We start from the raw sequence: 24,534 nt of genomic DNA on the forward strand, positions 1-24,534 counted from the left end.
TTATTATTATTATTTTAAATAAGACTTCTTTTTTTTTTACTCTAGTCACATCAGGACCAAAAAAAAATGTGCAAATGGCCTGATTGGAAACAGCAAATTGGTCAGTAAACTTTCCAAATGTAGACAATACGCTAGAAAGGTGGAATCTTTCTGTGCTGGTAAAATGTTTTACGTGAGAACTGGTAGTGGAAATGCTTTTATGCGCAAATATTGATATATCCATCATATGGAAGTTAACTTGGAGTCACACGATGACATGTGTGGTCCTCCCACTGCTACTGGGGAAAGTGTGCCGTTTATTAGACTACAGTGCAAGGCTATGAGATTGATGCTCCTTTCCAATAAATATCAAGTCTTATTCTGGAGACATGATGATCGATGCTTGACTGCAGTTCGACAAATGAAAATAATCTTGCTCTTTTGTCCATAATAATCATGTGATAGGCTACCGGCACTGTATCTGCAAACTGTTGGCTAGAGACATTTGTGACAAAACCAACAGTACGTACAGGAGTTAAAAATTTGATGGAATTTGTTTCGTACATGGGAATTTAACCACAAAAATGATTTTACGTGCACAACTAGTGAAGTTGATGGAAACATCTCTGGTGGAAAACCTGCAGTATTTTATTTTATTTATGCGAATATTTGCATGAAAATCTGTTGCCATTTGGATGGAAACATTTGATCTCGAGCCTGTAGGCTACAGACAATGCCATATACACTTTCTACCATAGGCTACATGACTTAGGTTAGATGATTTAACGGAACGTTGGTGGAGCGCCGCAGCGGTGTGTCTCTCCAACAGCACCCTGGAGAGGCATGGACAAGCAAAATATTTACCACCCCTGCTTTTGACAAAGGGGGCTCTGCATCTTGGGCCTGTTGACATCAATGTAAGGGCCTAGCTCTGCAGAGGTCTCCTGAACATCTCAGATTCTCATCCTCCAAAGAAATGAAGGGTTGTAAAAGACAAATGGAATGCCTCTAAACTCCCAGCTGTGCCAATTAGAAAATAATCTACTAAATGTCTAGACAACATGTTTACACTCTCGATTTTTCCTTATTAAGTCAATTGGGAAAAAAATGCAGCAACATAAGAGTACAGTATTCTTTACTGAAAAATCTACAGCATCATCACGGTTAAATCTAGGTGTCAACTTATTATTAAAAAGATACAATTATTAAAACACACAAACAAACAGTCAAAGACACCATCATGGGCTTCAGTGGAGAGGAATTAAGATATTCTTCAGGCAAAAGACGCCGATTATTCAGGCTTCGAGATGCCAGGCCAATCCATCTCACTCCATTTTCCCTTTGAAAATCTAATTTCATGTTCTGAGGGGGCAGGAGGAGATGTTTTGGGTCGAGGCTGCTGTCGATGTGGGAGGGGGGGGGGGGGTGCGGAGGAGTATTTTTCTCCACTCATACAGGAGTTAAGAGGGCAATGTTCATATTTTGCAGGGGAGTATTTAAAGAATATACAGTACCAGTCAAAGGTTTGGACACATCTACTCATTCAAGGGTTTCCTTATTTTTACTATTTTCTACATTGTAGAATAATAGTGAAGACATCCAAACTATGAAATAACACACATGGAATAATATGGTAACCCAAAAATAAATGTTATATTTGATATTTTTCAAAGTAGCCACCCTTTGCCTTGACAGCTTTACAAACTCTTGACATATTCTCAACCAGCTTCATGAGGTAGTCACCTGGAATGCATTTCAATTAACAGGTGTGCCTTGTTAATTTGTGGAATTTCCTTCCTTCTTAACTCGTTTGAGCAAATCAGTTGTGTTGTGACAAAGTAGGGGTGGTATACAGAAGATCGCCCTATTTGGTAAAAGACCAAGTCCATGTTATGGCAAGAAGAGCTCAAATAAGCAAAGAGAAACTCCAGTCCATCATTTCTTGAAGTGCAGTCGCAAAAACCATCTTGCGCTATGAAACTGGCTCTCATGAGGACCACCACAGGAAAGGAAGACCCAGAGTTACCTGTGTTGCAGAGGATAAGTTCATTAGAGTTACCAGGACAAATAACTGCTTCACAGAGTTCAAGTAACAGACACATCAACATCAATTGTTCAGAGGACACTGCGTGAATCAGGCCTTCATGGTCGAATTTCTGTAAAGAAACAACGACTAAAAGGACACCAATGAGAAGAAGAGACTTGCTTGGGCCAAGAAACACGAGCAATTTACATTAGACTGGTGGAAATGTGTCCTTTGGTCTGATGAATCCATATGAGGTTTTTGATTCCAACAGCCGTGTCTTTGTGAGATGCGGAGAATGTGAACGGATGATCTCTGCATGCGTGGTTCCCACCGTGAAGCATAGGGGTGGTGGTGTGATGGTGCTTTGCTGGTGACACAGTCAGTGATTTATTTAGAATTCAAGGCACACTTAACCAACATGGCTACCACAGCATTCTGCAACGATACGCCATCCCATCTGGTTTGCGCTTAGTGGGACTATAATTTGTTTTTCAACAGGACAATGACCCAACACACCTCCAGGCTGTGTAAGGGCTATTCTACCAAGAAGGAGATTGATGGAGTGCTGAATCAGATGACCTGGCCTCCATAGTCACCCGTTGGACTGCAGAGTGAAGGAGTTAAGTGCTCCGCAGAGTTAAGTGCTCAGCATATGTGGAAACTCCAAGACTGTTGGAAAAGTATTCTTCATGAAGCTGGTTGAGAGAATGCCAAGAGTGTGCAAAGCTGTCATCAAGGCAAACGGTGGCTACTTTGAAGAATCTCAAATATATTTTGATTTGTTTACTTGAGACATTATTTTAATGTAATAGATGAGAATTTTCCAACGATACCCTTTTTGTGTCTCAACTCCCAAAATGTAGAACAGAGCACACCCTACTATAACGCGAGGATCAATTGACATGATTTTGGAAAAATATATATTTTAGACAAAGACTGTCATGTGCTAGCTGCCTAGTCTGTCACGCCTTGGTCTTAGTATTTTGTGTTTTCTTAATTTTATTTGGTCAGGCCAGGGTGTGACATGGGTTTATTTTGTGGTGTGTTTTTGTATTGGGGTTTTAGTAGGTATTGGGATTGTGGCTGAGTAGGGTTGTCTAGGAAAGTCTATGGCTGCCTGAGGCGGTTCTCAATCAGAGTCAGGTGATTTTCGTTGTCTCTGATTGGGAACCATATTTAGGTAGCCCGGGTTTCACTGTGTGTTTGTGGGTGATTGTTCCTGTCTCTGTGTTATTGCACCAGTTTAGGCTGTTTCGGTTTTCACGTACGTTTTTTGTATTAATCGTGTTTATTCGTCTATTAAACATGTATCGAATTAACCACGCTGCATTATGGTCCGAGTCTCTTTCACCCGAAGAAAGCCGTTACATAGTTTGTGTTTCATAAACGTGCAATGAGCATAAAAACACACATTTAGATAAGTAATTGGCAACTCGTTCTCATTCTGAGAAATAAGTATATTATCTAGGTAGCCACTTGATATCAATATCTAAACAAAGTGAACAGGCTGTGTTGTTCAAACAGTTGGAGACAAACATGAGGGTGTATTCATAACAGTGCAAATGTTCTTTCTACCTTGTTGGCAAGCAAATGGATCCAAGTTGGCTAGACTTTAAATTTAAAAGATTAGTTGGCTACTCACTAGCACGTGGGCTTGTGCTTGAAAGATTGTTAATGAGACCTGTGTTCATTTTCTATAATGCCTGCTCCTAGAAATTGGTCGTTATTATTGGATGTGCATTGTGAATGGTTGTGGTTATTACATTTGTAACCAAAACATTATTTTCATAGACCAACTTCAAAGCCAGATCAGTTATTATTACCCCAAAAAAAGCTGGTTAAACTATTTTGCTAAAATAATAACATTATTATTCAATTACATGTACTTATAATGCCCTTTCTACATCAGCAGATGTCACTAAGAGCTTATACAGAAACCGATCCTAAAACGCCAAACAGCATGCAAAGCAGATGTAGAAGCACGATGGCTAGGAAGAGGTCCTTAGAAAGGCAGGAACCTAGGAAGAAACTTAGAGAGGAACCAGGCTCTGAGGGGTGGCCAGTCCGGATGGGAATTATAAGAGTACATGGCCATTAAGATCAGATACAGTGGGGAGAACAAGTATTTGATACACTGCCGATTTTGCCGGTTTTCCTACTTACAAAGCATGTAGAGGTCTGTAATTGTTATCATAGGTACACTTCAACTGTGAGAGACTAAATCTAAAACAAAGATCCAGAAAATCACATTATATGATTTTTAAGTAATTAATTTGCATTTTATTGCATGAAATAAGTATTTGATACATCAGAAAAGCAGAACTTAATATTTGGTACAGAAACCTTTGTTTGCAATTACAGAGATCATACGTTTCCTGTAGTTCTTGACCAGGTTTGCACACACTGCAGCAGGGATTTTGGCCCACTCCTCCATACAGACCTTCTCCAGATCCTTCAGGTTTCAGGGCTGTCGCTGGGCAATACAGACTTTCAGCTCCCTCCCTTTTCGATTGGGTTCAGGTCTGGAGACTGGCTAGGCCATTCCAGGACCTTGAGATGCTTCTTACGGAGCCACTCCTTAGTTACCCTGGCTGTGTGTTTTGGGTCGTTGTCATGCTGGAAGACCCAGCCACGAGCCATCTTCAATGCTCTTACAGAGGGAAGGAGGTTGTTGGCCAAGATCTCGCGATACATGGCCCCATCCATCCTCCCCTCAATACGGTGCAGTCGTCCTGTCCCCTTTGCAGAAAAGCATCCCCAAAGAATGAGGTTTCCACCTCCATGCTTCACGGTTGGGATGGTGTTCTTGGGGTTGTACTCATCCTTCTTCTTCCTCCAAACACGGCGAGTGGAGTTTAGACCAAAAAGCTCTATTTTTGTCTCATCAGACCACATGACCTTCTCCCATTCCACCTCTGGATCATCCAAATGGTCATTGGCAAACTTCAGACGGCCTGGGACAAGCGCTGGCTTGAGCAGGGGGACCTTGCGTGCGCTGCAGGATTTTAATACATGACGGCGTAGTGTGTTACTAATGGTTTTCTTTGAGACTGTGGTCCCAGCTCTCTTCAGGTCATTGACCAGGTCCTGCCGTGTAGTTCTGGGCTGATCCCTCACCTTTCTCATGATCTTTGATGCCCCACGAGGTGAGATCTTGCATGGAGCCCCAGATCGAGGGTGATTGACCGTCATCTTGAACTTCTTCCATTTTCTAATAATTGCGCCAACAGTTGTTGCCTTCTCACCAAGCTGCTTGCCTATTGTCCTGTAGCCCATCCCAGCCTTGTGCAGGTCTACAATTGTATCCCCAATTGTACACACTCTCTGGTCTTTGCCATTGTGGAGAGGTTGGAGTCTGTTTGATTGAGTGTGTGGACAGGTGTCTTTTTTACAGGTAACTAGTTCAAACAGGTGCAGTTAATACAGGTAATGAGTGGAGAACAGGAGGGCTTCTTAAAGAAAAACTAACAGGTCTGTGAGAGCCGGAATTCGTACTGGTTGGTAGGTGATCAAATACTTATGTCATGCAATAAAATGCAAATTAATTACTTAAAAATCATACAATGTGATTTTCTTGATTTTTGTTTTAGATTCCGTCTCTCACAGTTGAAGTGTACCTATGATATAAATGACAGACCTCGCAAAATCGGCAGTTTATCAAATACTTCTCCCCACTGTAGTTCTTCAAGATTTTAAAACGTTCCTAGATGACCAGCAGTGTTAAATAATAATCACAACGGTTGTAGAGGGTGTAACAGGTCAGCACCTCAAGAGTAAATGTAATTTGGCTTTTCATAACTGAGAATTCAGAGGTTGAGACAGTAGGTGCAAAAGAGAGGGAGGGAGAGGGTCGAAAACAGCAGGTCCGGGACAACGTAGCACATCCGGTGAACAGGTCAGGGTTCCATGGTTGTGGAAGGCCTATATTTTGCCTAGATATAATTTTACATGCAGTGTATTGATCTTTAAATTGTGCAACAAAGCTTATTTGGGACAAAAAAATACAATAAAGAGATACACTACATGACCAAAAGTGACTGCTCGTTGAACATCTCATTACAAAATCATGGGCATTAATATGGAGTTGGTCCCCACTTAGCTGCTGTAACAGCTTCCACTCTTCTGGGAAGGCTTTCGACTAGATAGAACATTGCTGTAGGGACTTGCTTCCATTCAACCACAAGAGCATTAGTGAGGTTGGGCACTGATGTTAGGCGATTGGGCCTGGCTCGCTGTCGACGTCCCAATTCATCCCGAAGGTGTTTGATGGGGTTGAGGTCAGGGCTCTGTGCAGGCTAGTCAAGTTCTTCCACACCAATCTCAAAAACCCATTTCTTTATGGACCTTGCTTTGTGTACAGGGCAATGTCATGCTGAAACAGGAAAGGGCCTTCCCCAAACTGTTGGCACAAAGTTGGAAGCACAGAATCGTCTAGAATGTCATTGTATGCTGTAGCGTTAAGATTGACCTTTACTGGAAGTAAGGGGCCTAGCCCAAACCAGGAAAAACAGCCCCAGACCATTATTCCTCCTCCACCAAACTTTACAGTTGGCACTATGCATTGAGGCAGGTAGCGTTCTCCTGGCATCCGCCAAACCCAGTTGGTGAAGTGTGATTCATCACTCCAGAGAACGTGTTTCCACTGCTGCAGAGTCCAATGGTGGCGAGCTTTACACCACAGCTTTAGCACGGCAGACATTTGACAAACTGACTGGTTGGAAAGGTGGCATCCTATGATGGTGCCACGTTGAAAGTCACTGTGCTCTTCATTCTACGGCCAATGTTTGTCTATGGAGATTGCATGGCGGTGTGCTCGAATTTATGAAATAGCCGAATCCACTAATTTGGGGTGTCCACATACTTTTGTATATATAGTGTAATGTATATATCATGAATTGCCCATAGCTTTGAAAAAATCTGGTAAGGTCGGTAGTTGAGCAGTTAAGGTCAGTAGTTGTCAATTGGTCTGAAGCTCTGCACCAGTTACAGTAAATTATTAGCTACCCTTTTGTCAAAACTTCTGTTAACCTCTTCTCTGCAATTACGCTATTATAAACATCTAGCAAGCATACTCTTTTCAATCTGACTGAACTGTGGAAGAAGCAAAACTCATGTTCTCACACCAGATCTAATACTCAGCACCATAACCTAACAAGACACATATTGTGGTCTAATATCCCTCCGGCACTATAACTACACACTGCAGGTTATTATATCATATGATTCACTTAGCCTCCCCATTACCTAGAATCAGTCATGTGATCTGGGCCTAAATATAAACCAACAGCTTTTTCCACGGGTTATTTCTGTTCCATCTGAAATGCACTATAACATTCTTACGTGTTTACCAGAAAAAACACAATTATCTGAGCTTTACCGGGGCACTGCTCTCTGATTCTTAACGGAGTGTTAGCAGTGGGCCCACCTACGGTAGCAACGTTAAAAATCCTAATAGTCATTCAGGGTTCCAAGCCGCCAGCAAAGCAGCTAAGCCTAGATCAGGGCCAAGCTCGAGGACACAGATTTTTCTTCTCATTTCATTCCATCATTTCATTCCATCCTTTTTCTATCTTTAGTAGTGTAAATATGCCAGCTAACTGGGGTCTGGGTGCACTTGTAATGAGACAAGACTGCGACGGCCGGAGCTAATGAGCTGTCAGGGGACTACAGTGAAAGAGACTGAAGACAGAAGCAGCACGCCAGAGCTAGGTACAGTGCCCAGCCAGAGAGGTCAAACAGCAGAGCCCGTATCCAGAGAACTGTACCATAGTGGGGCAAAAAAAGAGACAAGCCCCATGACAAAACAGGCATCTGCTGATTCCCACTGCACCTCTCCAAAGTATAGGACATAGCCTTCTACATGACATGGATCGGTAGTGGGTATAGAAAATGACATCCAGGCCGGATGGTATTCATACGACGCTGTAAGCACTAGCAGAGTTGTCTCTTTAGAGAAGGGAGGGAATTTGTTGCCAACCTGGGTGTCTAGGTGGAGGAAGGTGCCCTTCTGTCCTCTGTCTAGAGTTCAGCAGGGAGGGAGTGGTATATAGTATAGCTATGGGGCAGTTATCTCCTCTGATGACCCTCCAACCTCACAGCCATTATGTGATCCTGTTTAAATCACTGCACCAGTGCAAAACTCGTCAGTCATGGTGATGGCTGGATGGGGTTAGCCTACAAGTGGTTCGGCTTGCTCTGTTTAGGTCAGGATATCTCAGAGAAACCACCCACACGGGCGGAAACGGCATAGGCCTACAACTAAATATGTGTATGAGACCAATAAAATGTGATTTGAAAGGGGTTAACGTACCAGACACAAATGTACTGTACAATAGCAAGGCCAACTGTGAATAAATAAAACAAAGTGGGTGTGCAAGACATTCACAAACGTAAATAATGATTAACATTTACCCTTTACATTTGAAGCACTCCAGGAAATAAATGTTTGCCTTTCAACATCTTAAGCAGGGTTGTCTCACAATGAATGTTTGACTTTGCCTCTGGACCCTTGCAGATTATGAATGTTTGATGTTCGCATCCAGAGAACTTGGACGAACATAAAAAAGTACAGTGAAAGATTCACCTGCAGCTGAATGGCTGTTTGAACATCCCACACACACACACACACACCTTTCTTTATTGAGACCATAGGACCGTGATCCATCAACATGGAGTGAATGAGTGTGTCGGTTCCAGGGAACCTGGATCTACTGATAGTGATTGCTGGGCTGACAGTGGGAGGAGGAGAAGTATGCTGTTCAATGAGCACAACCCACTAACATATTTTCCATCTGTATGTTGTTATCAACTAACTAATTTCGAAACGGGTTTCAGTTGGGGGAAAAAATATTCCCAAACTGACGAGCTGAAATATAATAAGGAGCCAGAGAAATCAGCACTTAGTGGTACCTTGAAAAAGCTTACAAGCTTAAATATCTCAAGATATAACATGGTTGACTCCCTCCTCAACCCCTGGGAACAAGACCTAGCAAAGCTGCAGCTGGCTCAAAACAGAGCAACACGGCTTGCCCTTAACTGCAAATAAAGAACTAACATCAACAACATGCCAGTCTTTCCTGGTTGAGGGTTGATGAGAGATTAACTTGTTTTCTTCTAGTTTTTATGAGAAAATTCCAGATTGTCTGCATAAACAAATTCAATTCATACATAACCCACAGGTTATGCCACCAGGGGTCTTTTCAAAGTCCCCAAGTCAAAAACAAATTCACGACAATGTACAGTATTATACAGAGCTATGATCGTATAGAACTCCCTTCCATCTCCAATTACTCACACAAACAGCAAAATTACCTTTAAAAAAAATATATGAAACATCTCATAGAACAGCAGGGACTTTGACACACACACACACACACACACACACACACACACACACACACACACACACACACACACACACACACACACACACACACACACACACACACACTTTTTGTATTCTTTGTATAGATATTGTTTGCATATTGCTGGATTTTTTTATTTTTTTTAAAGTGTGTGACTGGTCATATTTTAAATGTTTTGTGACCACAGGAAGAATAGATGCTGCCTCTGCAAAAGCAAAATAGTCATCAACAGACAGAGGCACCTGGGTCGTTCCACAAAATGAGTTCCTTTTGCATCCCTTTTATATTTTAAGAATATATTGTGCACAAATATTGTATTTTAAAAGCCTGCCCTGTTACATTAAATGAAGTGCCCTTTAACATAGACCACATGGAAAATTAAATACATCACATTTTTACATAAAGACTTGCTAAAGTGCCAAAATGAATCATTTTGACATGTCCCTCTGTGCAACCTATGTGACTTCTAGGAAGATTTGAACCCTCTTAACCTCAACATTGCTCCACGTTTTCACCATCATTGTATAGCCCGAGTTAATATGTTGCTTTGACATTGTCATTTCTGTCGATTATTATTTATGTAGCACTTTACACTCATAGAAGTATACGGTTTCAAAATGTCAGATTTGGACACAAACACACACCTAAACTGGAACGCAGTGGCTGTCCAGTAACATGGTGTACATGACGTCAGAGCTCAGTGTCTCCTCTTCACCGCACTTTATGGGTTTTGACTAACAGCCGTTCTGAACATGAGGACCGTCCACGACAAGAAGTTGCCCTCCATCCCTCCCGCTAAATTGGGCAGCTTTTGCCAATTGTTTGTTGTCTGAGTGAGGGAAATGCTGTAAGTTACCAAGACTCAACATATTTTGAAAAATGAGATGTTGAGGATTATAATAAATACCGATTTGAAGTCATGCAAGCAAACCAAACACCCGTGAGTCCAAATGTGCACTTCACATTTCCATATCATAAAACTAATGTTATATACAGTGTCAACGTTTATGATCACTGTGTTTGATGTACAGTTTCAAGATGACATGGCGTCATACCCTGGGTTTAGGGCCGGGACAATACCGGTGTCGCAAATGAAAACACGAAGCAGAACTCACTCTTTGGACCTTTAAAAACCTGTACATAAAATATTGTGTGCTGTATCTTGGAAAATAAATAAATGTGACTCTGGATGACAACATAATGATGTTTGTTTGTAACATTAGGGCTGTTTCTCTAAAGAAGTGAAGTCCGCTTTGTGTTTTGTTTACTTGCCACGATACTAACGAGTATCGCGATGTTGGTACCGTCAGGGCGCTACCTGGGTTTTCCTGAAAAGAATGGGCCTGTTTGTTGTATTGTGAAGAAAATGTGCCGGATGCAGGGCTGTGTTCCAAACAAAACAACTACAAGTGTGTGTGTGTGTGTAAAGGATGTCACACTACTTGCTTAGCGAGTAGGGCTGGGTTGATGTCAAATTAATTTGAATTGATGTTTTTGCACAATATTCAATTTTTCATTTTTATGTGTCAACTGCTCAAATTGCGTGCAGGGCAGACACTACTAAAACAGGAGTATCAATGAACATTGATTCTGGAAAAATGTATGGTCAATTTGTCACGTGGCATTTTAGCCCAAAGACTGTTAAACTAGCTGTAAGGTCTGTGTTTAATAAATGTGCAATAAGCGTAAACCACAATTATATAAGGAACTGGCAACTCATTCTCATTCTGAGAAATAAGGTAACTCTGTTACGCTCAACCCTGTTACTTTACTTGGCACTTAATATAGTCTTTTATCTCGAGATATAAAAAAAGTTTCCTATATTAAGTTGGAAATTTGCTCTTTTTGACAGAATGTAAAAAAATAAATTGTAAAAATTAGGTTTAACAAAGTTACACTACTCAAAGGGCATCCAATTGTCTGTACAACCCATCTACAGTACCATAGCATAATGTGAAAGGAAAAAGACCTTGTGCCCAAATCAGCTGATTTGATTTTCATGCTTTGGACCAATCAAGTATATCAGTCCTCCTCACATACTCCTAGCTCACCCTAGTCTATCTGGCCTTCCATTCCACATGCAACAAGTGAAAAGGAAAACATAATTACATCTCATGTTAGATCTGGTTGAATAGACCACAGCCTGTCATCAAAACCTGCTATCAACACAAAGTATGCGTTTGTTTCATGTGTGTAATTATAAAACAAAAGGAGAGTCCATGCCCAAATGCAAAGTCGGGAGTCTGTACACACCTCATCATTAGGTTGACCTATATGGCTGTCAAGAAAAAGCTACCAAAACATGATTCTTCTCACACTGGACCCATGCAGGAAGATACATGTTTAGCCTATGGACAAACATTGATACAAAAAAAAACGGCCTAGATTATCTCTATATATAATTTTGTTTGAAAAGAGTGGACTTCTATGATAACCTAAAGGCCTAGGTGAACGTCAAAACAGGCACGGTGCAGTAGGCTGCTAAAATAAATCTACACCTCCTCTACTTGGTAGCTGTCACAATAATGTTGTACTACGACAGCAAACTGCAAGGCAGTGAACAACCCATGCAACCTATCCGCAACGTCCAAACCGGGAGGTCCAATTAATAGTTGTTTCCCCAAATCACGGTTTCTACAATGATAGAGACTACAAGCATTATCAACATTGCTGGCTAGAGGCCCACGCTGTGGCTGTGCTCACACGTGAAAGTAAGGTGCTTACGACGCCACGATAAAGACTACTGGCCATATCACGGGCGCAGTGGAATCAATTGAAAGCGGCATTGGTGGATACATTGTAACCAAAACAACAGGATAAACAATCACATTAGTTGCGAAGAAACATTGTAACGGACTGTCGCAGGCAAAGCAACTTACATCTTCAAAGAGCGATCCAACGTTGGCTGTCACGAGCAGTATTCCCGAGCCTGCTGTCAGCTTCCCCGCCATAATTCTGTCAGAATCAAAAATGTAGCCGACTTTGGACTGTTCGGAATTGAAAGTAGCAAAAGTCGTTCAAGGTTTCACGAGGCTGGTTGAGTTAAAATATTGAGGAATTGTGACTGCAGCCAGGTTTGTGACCGTTCGGCTCGCTCATACTAGCAAGGATCGTGCATCTAGCTGCTTGCTGACGGTCTTGCTGCTCTGTAGATGTTCTGGCTACTTTTTCACATTTACAGCCATCACAACTGTTTCCGTTTTAATCCATAGCGACTACTGACTGGGCTCTGGTTCATTCCAACAGTGAGTGTTTAATTCCCTGGCTTTTGCAGTGAAAAAGTCTCCCTCGTAAACCGCGACTCCGTAAGGACCATTGCCTTTGATTGTTCAGAGAGGATAGGCTGGAGTCTTTCACTGTCCTGACGTCACCAAGCGAATGGAAAGACGGAGCTGTTTTAAAAGGGCAACGCATTACTTGAAAAGCCACGCCAGACTGCCCCGGAGCCCTTACTTTTAGGCCACTTGACTTGTTGTTGCTTACATGTTTTTTTTAAATACGCAAAATTGTGGAATATAACTGTCCTGCCTAAACAATTTCATTCACTGTGAATGCAGCTTCTGACATATGTCAATGTCATAACAAATAAAACCTAGACTGATTATTACTGACCTTTGGTACTTACACAGATGATACATGATAGAAAACTTTGCTGGTCAGCTAATTAGCAAGATGAAAGTACTATAGTGAAAGTACTATACTCAATAGTGTACCTAAAAACTGGGTTGTAGGAGAAATTGCAAGCGAACAGTGTTGCAGCTGCAGTGTGCTTGAGTCAGTGCAGGAGATAAGAATGGCCTACATTATTTTTAATTGCAGATGACACTATCTATTAACTGTTCTTTTCTAAACCATAGTTATTGTTAAACTTGTAATATATCAATTGTTCATCTTCTCATTTCCATTTAGGCCTACATGTTTGTCATTGAGAAGCCTATACCTACATTTCTACAAGCTGGGAAGTTGAAATGTTTACCACTTTAAGAGAACAACGTCTCCGTTGCCATTTGCTTGTGTGAATTTGGTGGGGCCCACAAATGAGTTTGTTTTCTTTTTCTAAAGTTATCATCTGAGTGGTTAGAGGCCTTTTTATAATTATTGTCATTCAGATTTTAGATGTGTTCTCAATGCTCATTAAAAATGTACCTCAAGGGCCTCCCGAGTAGCCTTGCGGTCTAAGGCTCTGCATCGCAGTGCTAGAGGCGTCACTACAGACCTGGGTTCTATCCCAGGCTGCGTCGCAGCTGGGTGCGACCTGGAGACCCATGAGGAGGTGCACAATTGGCACAGTGTCATCCAGTTTAGGGGATGGCCGGGGGCTGTCCCGGGATGTCCTTGTCCCATCACGCTCTAACGATTCCTTGTGGCGGGCCAGGCACATACACGCTGAATTCGGACGCTAGTTGTGCAGTGATTCCTCCGACACATCGGTGCGGCTGGCCTCCGGGTTAAGCGAGCAGTTTGTCAAGAAGCAGTGCGGCTTGGTAGGGTCGTGTTTCGGAGGATGCGCGGCTCTCGACCTTCGCCTCTCCCGAGTCAGTACGGGAGTTGCAGCGACGGGACAAGACTGTAACTACCAATTGGGGATTGAAAATAAATCTAAATAAATCATGAAAATGTACCCCAAATACAACAAGTTTGCAAAGGCCTTCACCCTCTGAAATGGCCCGGGACATACAAGTCATTTGCTGTGGTCTCATAAGGGTTTCCTTTTCTGTGCCATATCCTCCCCTAATGGTCTGGAGGGAAAAGTGAGGTCAAAAATGGATTCTCTGTGATCAAGAGGTCAGAACATACAAGAACCAATCAAGACGGGTCTTATTTGGTGAGAAGATGTCAAGATGGTAGAGGCATGAGCCCCAAAGAAAAGATGAGCAAATACGGGGACACAGTGGAAGTCCCTAAATGTTTTGGAGTGTTGCCATCTTAGGAGGTAGTGGGCGAGTACACATGGCTCATTAAGATTTTGTGGAGAGAGCAAGGAGATTATCGCTATCACAAGTTATTCAAATTGCTCACAGCTGTGTCTGGCAGTACGTGTGTGTGTGTCTGTTTGTCTGTGTGTCTGTGGCTGTGTGTGTTCAGGGAGGGGATATTGGGTGCCAGGCCCTTCCGTTGTAGACCAGCCGCTGCGGACGGGTTGGTGTACATGATCTCCGGCTGCTTTGCATGTGTTGGTGCTGGCATGACACACCAGGTGTGACTGGCCGCTGGCCTCTCAACCACAGACATGAGGAGGGTAATAACACTCCAGTACTATCCTGCTGCTCTCAGTCAGAGCTGGTTGTTGTGGTTGTGTTGTAGCCTATCAAGTATTTTGCAAATCATTCTTCATTTAATTTGTGTTTCTATTCGTTCCAAAGTGATTACTGCTTTAGATGTTCCTACTTTTGCTTGTCGGAATAGTACAGAACGTGACAATGTAGCCTATGTTCTTTCATGGTTCTCACAGATATGATATTGATATCTTTATTCATTTGAAGCCAAGTACTCGTCCAGTTGTTGAAACTGGGGGTACTCTAGTGTAATGTTCTTGATCAGACTGACTGATGTTTATCATTGTTAGCAACATTTTGTCAGCAACTCAGCATACTTGCTTACAATCCCGCTGCGGTCGGGTGATTAAGAGGTAACAGGCTTGTGTAGAAAAGAGACCATTAACAGTGCTAGGGAGAATAAAAGAGAAGGGGGCAGTGAGGAGGAGAGAAGGAGGAGAGGAAAATAAAGTTGGTGTGTTGCTATTCACATTAGCTGGGGGGGGGGGGGGGGGGGGGGGTTGTCTTTGCCAAGCCTACAGCAGCCCTTTCCCCTTTCCTCCTACTGTATTATTCAAACAGAGATGGCGAAAGCAAGTGCAAATGTCTCTAAAAAAGTACAGTATAAATATGTGAGGAGGTTTGCATAGAACATGATGATAACAGTTCAGGTCATGTGTTTCAAAAGGCCCACTAAATACTACACTGTTTGCACTGGACAGGATATCCCACAAGGGTTGTTGTTTGCGTGTGTGTGTGTGTGTGTGTGTGTGTGTGTGTGTGTGTGTGTGTGTGTGTGTGTGTGTGTGTGTGTGTGTGTGTGTGTGTGTGTGTGTGTGTGTGTGTGTGTGTGTGTGTGTGTGGCGTGTGGTGTGTGTGTGTGTGTGTGTGTGTCTTTGTGTGTTTTATTCATTTTGCTGATAAAGGACTCCAACGTCCAACTGGCTGAAGCCCCTCCCTCTCCACTCGGGGTAATGGAACAAATGATGTAGGAATTCCAGTCCGTGAGCAAATATGTGCACTTTGACCCCTATCCCTCCACTGCTCAAATTCACACACATAGAAAAACATGGAAATAAAAAAATGTCAAGCTCTAAAGAGCTGTGATTCAGCCCCTTTAAAACTGTGACAACAATGTCTCAACTTTATGTTTATGTTCCTATGGTGTTCACTGTTTCACTTCCTATTCCCAAGACGTAACTTTTACCATTGCATGGGAATGTCGTCCAATATAGAAACTGTCTAAACTCTCTGTGGCTAATTAAGATGGTGTAGCTAATTTATGAACTTAGAATTCTACATAACACCCATCACAATTTACATTATACACAAAACACTACATTTCAACCAGAGAGCTATAACTGTTTATAACTGATTTACAGAAACTATAAACTGTAAATAAATGACTTACAAACGCATTGCATGCCGAAAAAGGTATACCCCGATGCAGAGTTTCCCAAACTCGGTCCTCGGGACCCCAAGGGGTGCACGTTTTGGTTTTTGCTCTAGCACTACACTGCTGATTCAAATAATCAACTAATCATCAAGCATTGATCATTTGAATCAGCTGTGTAGTGCTAGGGCATAAACCAAAACGTGCACCCCTTGGGGTCCCGAGGACCGAGTTTGGGAAACTCTGCATCGGGGTATACCTTTTTCGGCATGCAATGCGTTTGTAAGTCATTTATTTACAGTTTATAGTTTCTGTAAATCAGTTATAAACAGTTATAGCTCTCTGGTTGAAATGTAGTGTTTTGTGTGATGCAATGTTTAATGGGTGGTGATCATTGCTAACGTTCACATCCCAGGATATTAGGTCCATCTGTAATGCTTTGTCTAGAATCTGGAGTATGTCTTTCTGTGACTGACGGGGTGCTCTCCTTTTGTCAATCACATCACATGTTGTTTTTGGAGAATCGGCCTGTCTCTCACTCCCCACATAGTTGATGAAGTGGATCTGTGACTTAGGCTACACTAAAGCTATTCATGTCTTTTTCCTATACACAATGCACACCGGTCAGCACGTGTCCTCTAAGCTACTAGGGAGGTCCCAGTACTGATCTGGAACCTGGAAAGGGGCCCAACCCCCCTCCACACACAGCATGGCCACAAAGTGCCGGGGGAGGCAATTAACCCCGTCCATGATTTCAATTTGAGCAGTTCACAAAGTCTACCTTCTCTGCCTGAACTGTACCCTTAAATGTATTACACATTTCTGCTACTCCTTTTCTTGGCCTGGGTGGATCCCACCGTGAGGCCGACCTATTTTGACGCTCCCCCAGGAAAGGTCTAATATCCCCTCTTCTAATTTACAATCTCTCACCATTTAATTTGGACCGCTGTACTCTTGTGGGACAAAATGTCAGTTATTTTCCCAAAAGAGGCTGGTGGACTAAATCTGGTTAATTCTGGAAGGACTGACCAATGAGATGTTCTTCCTTCTTTCAAGTGGTTACTGTACTTTCTTTATATTTTCACTAATTAAACAAAATTTGACAAATGAAAGCAAGGGCTCCACCACTTGGCTTTCATCTGTCTAGTTATTTCTAATAGGTGAATTCTTCGAGGAAGAGAGAAAGAAAGGCTACATTTTCAGAATTCGAACGGGGCCCTTGTCTAAACCAATGCAGGAAAATGTGGACTCTCTTGAAATCAGGAGTTTGTATCCTGCACCTGAAGTTGCAAACCTTTCCTTCTACTTGTAAATTATAAATACTCCCTCATTTGTGCTACAGAGGTAATAAGTGGGAGCACAAATAACTTGAAATGTGCTAACAACTATTTGGGGTGGGAATTGTTCAAAAATGTAACTGTACAAGAGATGCTTCACCAAACAATGTACACATAACCTCACACTTAGTATGCTTTCATTAGCATACAGTCAATCTCACACTGTCATTCCCGCCCTAGAGAAATGTCAACCATTTTAGAAACAGCCGCCCTGCTAACACACAGAGAGCAGGTAGCACTCAAACCAAGACCACCCCCTTCTCACTCTCTTATTTATTTTCCCCTTCATACAAAACCATAACTTCTGCCCTTCTCCTCCACAATCCAGAATCCAAGTAATGAGGTCTGTTCTAAATATACTTTGCAAAATGTAGCCTTTTTTGTTGCTGGTCTAGCTAAGGGATCCTGAAGGTGTTGAAAACTAGCCTGTGTAGCTAGGTAACCGGCATTGCCAAACCCCGAAACAAATCCCTCACTGTGCTCTACTCTGGCCACTTACGTAAATGCCCTACAGACTTAATTGACATCAACTCTTGGCCTTGACCAGACTCAAAATGATGGGATTGTTCCACCTTGTGACCGACATCTGTTTGTGCTGCAGCTCGTAGCCAATCATAGAACCAACCCTGTTCATCTTAGTCTTTGGCTCTGTTCTCTACTTCTGTTCTTTATTCCTTTGGCAATGTGTAGCAGAAATGAGTTCTGGCAGATAAAGCATTATTTCTTTATAGGCCTACAGTCAATACCGAACTAGATAACGATAAGAGGGACAATATTTGATTTGAGTCTTTACTGTTACAAACATCCTTTCACAGGACACTGTCTGTTTCATTGAATTGTAATACATTTAACTGCTATGATAAACAAGCTCAATTTGTTGAAAAAGACAGTGTGACATGAATGTCAAATCATGGCCAATCATGTAAAATACCGTTCCATTACATTAGTGTGTTAATTGCATCAATTGATGCACTCAATGGCTGTGTCTGAAAGCAATTACATCCTTGCTTCCTTCATCCTTGTTTCCTCAATTCTTCTCGAAGCTTTTTGGAGGAGGAGGTCAGATCCTCTCCTCCAATGAGCTTTGAGAGGAATTAACAATACCAGGATGGGGGAAGCAAAGATTTGATTTAGTAACATTTTCAGACACAGTCAATGAAAAATGGCATCATTGTAATAACCATGGTGCTCCAGAAGATGGCAGTAATGATGAACACAAACAACACAGCATTGTCCACCAACTACAACTATTGTCCACCAATTACAACTATTGTCCACCAACTACATCTATTGTCCACCAACTCCAACTATTGTCCACCAACTCCAACTATTGTCCACCAACTCCAACTATTGTCCACCAACTACATCTATTGTCTACCAACTCCAACTATTGTCCACCAACTACAACTATTGTCCACCAACTACAACCATTGTCCGCCAACTATAGTACAACTATTATCCACCAACTACAGGCGGTGGAAAAAGTATCGCATTTTCATAAGTAAAGATACCTGAAAAGAAAATGAGTCAAGTAAAAGTAAAAGTCACCTAGAAAAATACTACTTGAGTAAAAGTCTAAATGTATTTGGTTTTAAATGCACTTAAGTATCAAAAGTAAAAGTATAAATCATTTAAAATGTCTTATGTTAAGCAAACCAGAAGACATGATTTTCTTGTTTTTTAATTTACGAATAGCCAGGAGCACAGTTCAACACAACATTTTCAAACGAAGCATTTGTGTTTCGTGAGTCCGCCAGATCAAAGGCAGTAGGGATGACAAGGGATGTTCTCTTAATAAGTGTGTGAATTAGACAATTTTCCTGTCCTGCTAAGCATTCAAAATGTAACGAGTACTTTTGGGTGTCAAGGAAAATGTAAGGAGTAAAAAGTACATTTTTTCTTTAGGAATGTGGTGGAGTAAAAGTAAAAGTTGTCAAAAATATACATTGTAAAGTAAAGTACAGATACCCCGAAAAACTACTTAAGTAGTACTTTAAAGTATTTTTACTTAAATACTTTACACCACTGCCAGCTACAATTATTGTCCACCAACTACAACTGTTGTCCACCAACTACAAATATAACATTGGCCACCAACTACTCGTGTGTGTGTGTGTGTGTGTGTGTGTGTGTGTGTGTGTTATACATGCCCTGTGTGATTCAGTTTGTAGAACATGGCACTTGCAACACTAGGGTTGTGGGGATGATTCTCACACGGGACCAGTATGAAAAATATACCAGTCAAAAGTTTGGACACACCTACTCATTCAAGGGACTTTCTTTATTTTACTATTTTCTACGTTGTAAAATAACTACAACAATTGTCCACCAACTACAAAACTATAAATAACACATATGGAATCATGTAGTAACCAAAAAAGAATGAAAGATGTCCATTACATTAGTGTGTTAATTGTGCCAATTGATGCACTCAATGACTGTGTCTGAAAACAATTAAATCCTTGCTTCCTTCAATTCCTCTCATAGCTTTTTGGAGGAGGAGGTCAGATCCTCTCCTCCAATGAGCTTTGAGAGGAATTAACAATACCAGGATGGGGGAAGCAAAGATTTGAGTTAGTAACATTTTCAAACACAGTCAATGAAAAATGGCATCATTGTAATAACCATGGTGCTCCAGAAGATGGCAGTAATGATTAACACAAACAACACAGCATTGTCCACCAACTCCAACTATTGTCCACCAACTCCAACTATTGTCCACCAACTCCAACTATTGTCCACCAACTCCAACTATTGTCCACCAACTCCAACTATTGTCCACCAACTACATCTATTGTCCACCAACTCCAACTATTGTCCACCAACTACAACTATTGTCCACCAACTACAACTATTGTCCACCAACGACAACTATTGTCCACCAACTACAACTATTGTCCACCAAATACAACCCTTGTCCACCAACTACAACTGTTGTTCACCAACTACAAATATAACATTGGCCACCAACTACAAATGTCCTTTGTGATTCAGTTGGTAGAATATGGCACTTGCAACACCAGGGTTGTGTATTTGATTCCCGCGGGACCAGTATGACAAATATACAGCAGCAGTCAAAGTTTGGACGCACCTACACATTCAAGTGTTTTTCTTTATTTTTACTATTTTCTACATAGCAAAAAAATTGTGAAGACATCAAAACTACGAAATAACACAAATGGAATCATGTAGTAACCAAAAAAGTGTTACATTTTCTTTTTTTAGATTCTTCAAAATAGCCACCCTTTTCCTTGATGACAGCTTTGCACACTCGTGACATTTTCTCAACCAGCTTCATGAGGCAGTCACCTGGAACGCATTTAAATTAACAGGTGTGCTTCGTTAAAAGTACATTTCTTTCCTTCTTAATGCGTTTGAGCCAATCAGTTGTGTTGTGACATGGTAGGGGTGGTATACAGAAGATAGCCCTTGGTAAAAGACCAAGTCCATATTATGGCAAGAACAGCTCAAATGAGCAAAGAGAAACAACAGTTCATCATTATTTTCAGACATGAAGGTCAGTCAATGGGGAACATTTCAGAACTTTGAAAGTTTCTTCAAGTGCAGTCACAAAAAACATCAAGAGCTATGATGAAACTGGCTCTCATGAGGACCGCCACAGGAAAGGAAGACCCAGGCTTAGCTCATCTTCAGAGGATAGGTTCATTAGAGTTAACTGCACCTCAGATTACAGCCCAAATAAATGTTTCACAGAGTTCATGTAACAGACACATCTCAACATCAACTGTTCAGAGGAGACTGCGTGAATCAGGCCTTCATGGTCTGCAAAGAAACCACGACTAAAGGACACCAAATCAGAAGAAGAGACATGATTTGATCCAAAAACACAAGCAATGGACATTAGACTGGTGGAAATCTGTCCTTTGGTCTGATGAGTGTTGTGGGAACTCCCTCAAGACTGTTGGAAAAGCATTCTTTATGAAGCTGGTTGAGAGAATGCCAAGAGTGTGCAAAACTGTCATCAAGACAATGGGTGGTTACTTTGAAGAATCTAAAATCTAAAATATATTTTGATTTGTTGAATACTTTTTTGGTTACTACATGATTCCATATGTGTTATTTCATAGTTTTGATGTCTTCACTATTATTCTACAATGTAGAAAATAGTACAAATAAAGAAGAACCCTTGAATGAGTGGGTGTGTCCAAACTTTTGACTGCTACTGTATACACTCAGTACTAGTACTGTACGTCACTCTGGATAAGAGTGTCTGCTAAATGACTAAAATATGAAAACAAACACCCACACAGTATTATTCATTGTAAAGTATTTTGGTCTGTTACATTTTTTCGTTACATGTCAGACCCCAATAAGATTGTCTGTCGTGATTTGCGTCGGCTTGTCACGCGGGACTAGGTGTGTGTGCAGGAATCAGACGCAGAGAGACAGTAACGGAGTAAAGTGCTTTACGATTGCACACCCAACTGATAAGCCCAATACAATACAGGGCGCAGGACACTATACCAGACAACCCAAAACCACAAGGTGTCCAGTATAGAAAATAAAATACACTACGACCTAATATGTACACACGTAATAAAAGACAATCCCGCACAAAACAAGGGCGGGTCAAACTACTACATATAGGGAAGCTAATTAAACCAGAATACACACAGGTGAAACTAATAAGACAAAACCAACAGACAAACGAAAAAGGGATCAGTAGCGGCTAGTAGGACGGTGACGACGACCGCTGAGCACCGCCCGAACAGGCAGGGGAGCCAACTTCGGCGGAAGTTGTGACAGTACCCCCCCCCCCCCTGACGCGTGGCTCCCGCAGTGCGCCGCCACCGGCCTCGAGGACGACCAGGAGGACGAGGTGCCGGGCAATCCCCCACCGGAACCCAGCATCTCTCCTCCGGACCGTACCCTTCCCAGTCCACGAGGTACTGTAGGCCCCTCACCCGGCGTCTCGAGTCCAGAATGCCACGTACTGTGTACACCGGGGACCCCTCGATGTCCATAGGGGGCAGAGGGACCTCAGGCACCTCACTTTCTTGCAGGGGACCAGCCACCACCGGCCTGAGGAGAGACACATGAAACAAGGGGTTAATACGGTAATACCTAGGAAGTTGTAACCTGTAACACACCTCGTTTATTCTCCTCAGGACTTTGAACGGCCCCACACACTGCGGCCCCAGTTTCCGACAGGGCAGGCGGAGGGGCAGGTTTCAGGTTGAGAGCCAGACCCTGTCCCCCGGTGCAAACATGGGGGCCTCACTGTGGTGCTGGTCAGCGCTCCTCTTCTGCCGTTCTCCCGCTAACCTTAGCGATTCTTGGAAGGCTTTCCAGGTGTCCTTGGAGCGCTGTACCCATTCCTCAACCGCAGGAGCCTCGGTCTGGCTCTGATGCCATGGGGCCAGGACCGGCTGGTAACCTAACACACACTCAAAAGGGGACAAGTTAGTTGAGGAGTGGCCTAGGGAGTTCTGAGCGAGCTCAGCCCAAGGAACATACCTTGCCCACTCACCAGGCCAGTCCCGGCAATATGACCGCAGAAACCTGCCCACATCCTGGTTTACGCGCTCCACCTGCCCATTACTCTCGGGGTGAAAACCTGAGGTTAAGCTGACTCGGGGTCTCGACCCCGCCCTGTGCAACTGGGTACTGGACTTCCTGACGGGCCGCCCCCAGACATCTCCACCCCGCTGATCCTCAACACTGGGGCCCCACAAGGGTGCGTTCTGAGCCCTCTCCTGTACTCCCTGTTCATCCACGACTGCGTGGCCACGCACGCCTCCAACTCAATCATCAAGTTTGCGGACGACACAACAGTGGTAGGCTTGATTACCAACAACGACGAGACGGCCTACAGGGAGGAGGTGAGGGCCCTCGGAGTGTGGTGTCAGGAAAATAACCTCACACTCAACGTCAACAAAACTAAGGAGATGATTGTGGACTTCAGGAAACAGCAGAGGGAACACCCCCCTATCCACATCGATGGAACAGTAGTGGAGAGGGTAGTAAGTTTTAAGTTCCTCGGCATACACATCACAGACAAACTGAATTGGTCCACTCACACAGACAGCATCGTGAAGAAGGCGCAGCAGCGCCTCTTCAACCTCAGGAGGCTGAATAAATTCGGCTTGTCATCAAAAGCACTCACAAACTTCTACAGATGCACAATCGAGAGCATCCTGGCGGGCTGTATCACCGCCTGGTACGGCAACTGCTCCGCCCACAACCGTAAGGCTCTCCAGAGGGTAGTGAGGTCTGCACAACGCATCACCGGGGGAAAACTACCTGCCCTCCAGGACACCTACACCAACCGATGTTACAGGAAGGCCATAAAGATCATCAAGGACAACAACCACCCGAGCCACTGCCTGTTCACCCCGCTATCATCCAGAAGGCGAGGTCAGTACAGGTGCATCAAAGCTGGGACTGAGAGACTGAAAAACAGCTTCTATCTCAAGGCCATCAGACTGTTAAACAGCCACCACTAACATTAAGTGGCTGCTGCCAACACACTGACTCAACTCCAGCCACTTTAATAATGGGAATTGATGGGAAATTATGTAAAATATATCACTAGCCACTTTAAACAATGCTACCTAATATAATGTTTACATACCCTACATTATTCATCTCATATGTATACGTATATACTGTACTCTATATCATCTACTGCATCCTTATGTAATACATGTATCACTAGCCACTTTAACTATGCCACTTTGTTTACATACTCATCTCATATGTATATACTGTACTCGATACCATCTACTGTATCTTGCCTAAGCTGCTCTGTACCATCACTCATTCATATATCTTTATGTACAGTGCCTTGCGCAAGTATTCGGCCCCCTTGAACTTTGCGATCTTTTGCCACATTTCAGGCTTCAAACATAAAGATATAAAACTGTATTTTTTTGTGAAGAATCAACAACTAGTGGGACACAATCATGAAGTGGAACGACATTTATTGGATATTTCAAACTTTTTTAACAATTCAAAAACGGAAAAATTGGGCGTGCAAAATTATTCAGCCCCCTTAAGTTAATACTTTGTAGCGCCACCTTTTGCTGCGATTACAGCTGTAAGTCGCTTGGGGTATGTCTCTATCAGTTTTGCACATCGAGAGACTGACATTTTTTCCCATTCCTCCTTGTAAAACAACTCGAGCTCAGTGAGGTTGGATGGAGAGCATTTGTGAACA

The 24,534-nt window shown here is 42.6% G+C and overlaps 1 protein-coding gene across 2 annotated transcripts in view; it reads right to left on the reverse strand.

Annotated features, from left to right (window-relative positions):
• Window positions 1-12,723, reverse strand: part of LOC109888952 (inositol polyphosphate-5-phosphatase A-like) — a 261,099-nt gene extending 248,376 nt beyond the window's left edge. The window contains exon 1 of one of the 2 annotated variants that reach the window (XM_031823382.1): window positions 12,249-12,723. In XM_031823382.1, coding sequence (XP_031679242.1) covers window positions 12,249-12,320 — 72 coding nt within the window. In that variant the 5' untranslated portion in view covers window positions 12,321-12,723. The remainder of the gene's footprint in view (window positions 1-12,248) is intronic. The other variant, XM_031823381.1, reaches the window with a different exon arrangement.
• Window positions 12,724-24,534: the final 11,811 nt, after the last annotated feature.

The sequence above is a fragment of the Oncorhynchus kisutch genome, linkage group LG4 (genome assembly GCF_002021735.2).
Source record: "Oncorhynchus kisutch isolate 150728-3 linkage group LG4, Okis_V2, whole genome shotgun sequence".
In the NCBI taxonomy this organism is placed as follows: domain Eukaryota; kingdom Metazoa; phylum Chordata; class Actinopteri; order Salmoniformes; family Salmonidae; genus Oncorhynchus; species Oncorhynchus kisutch.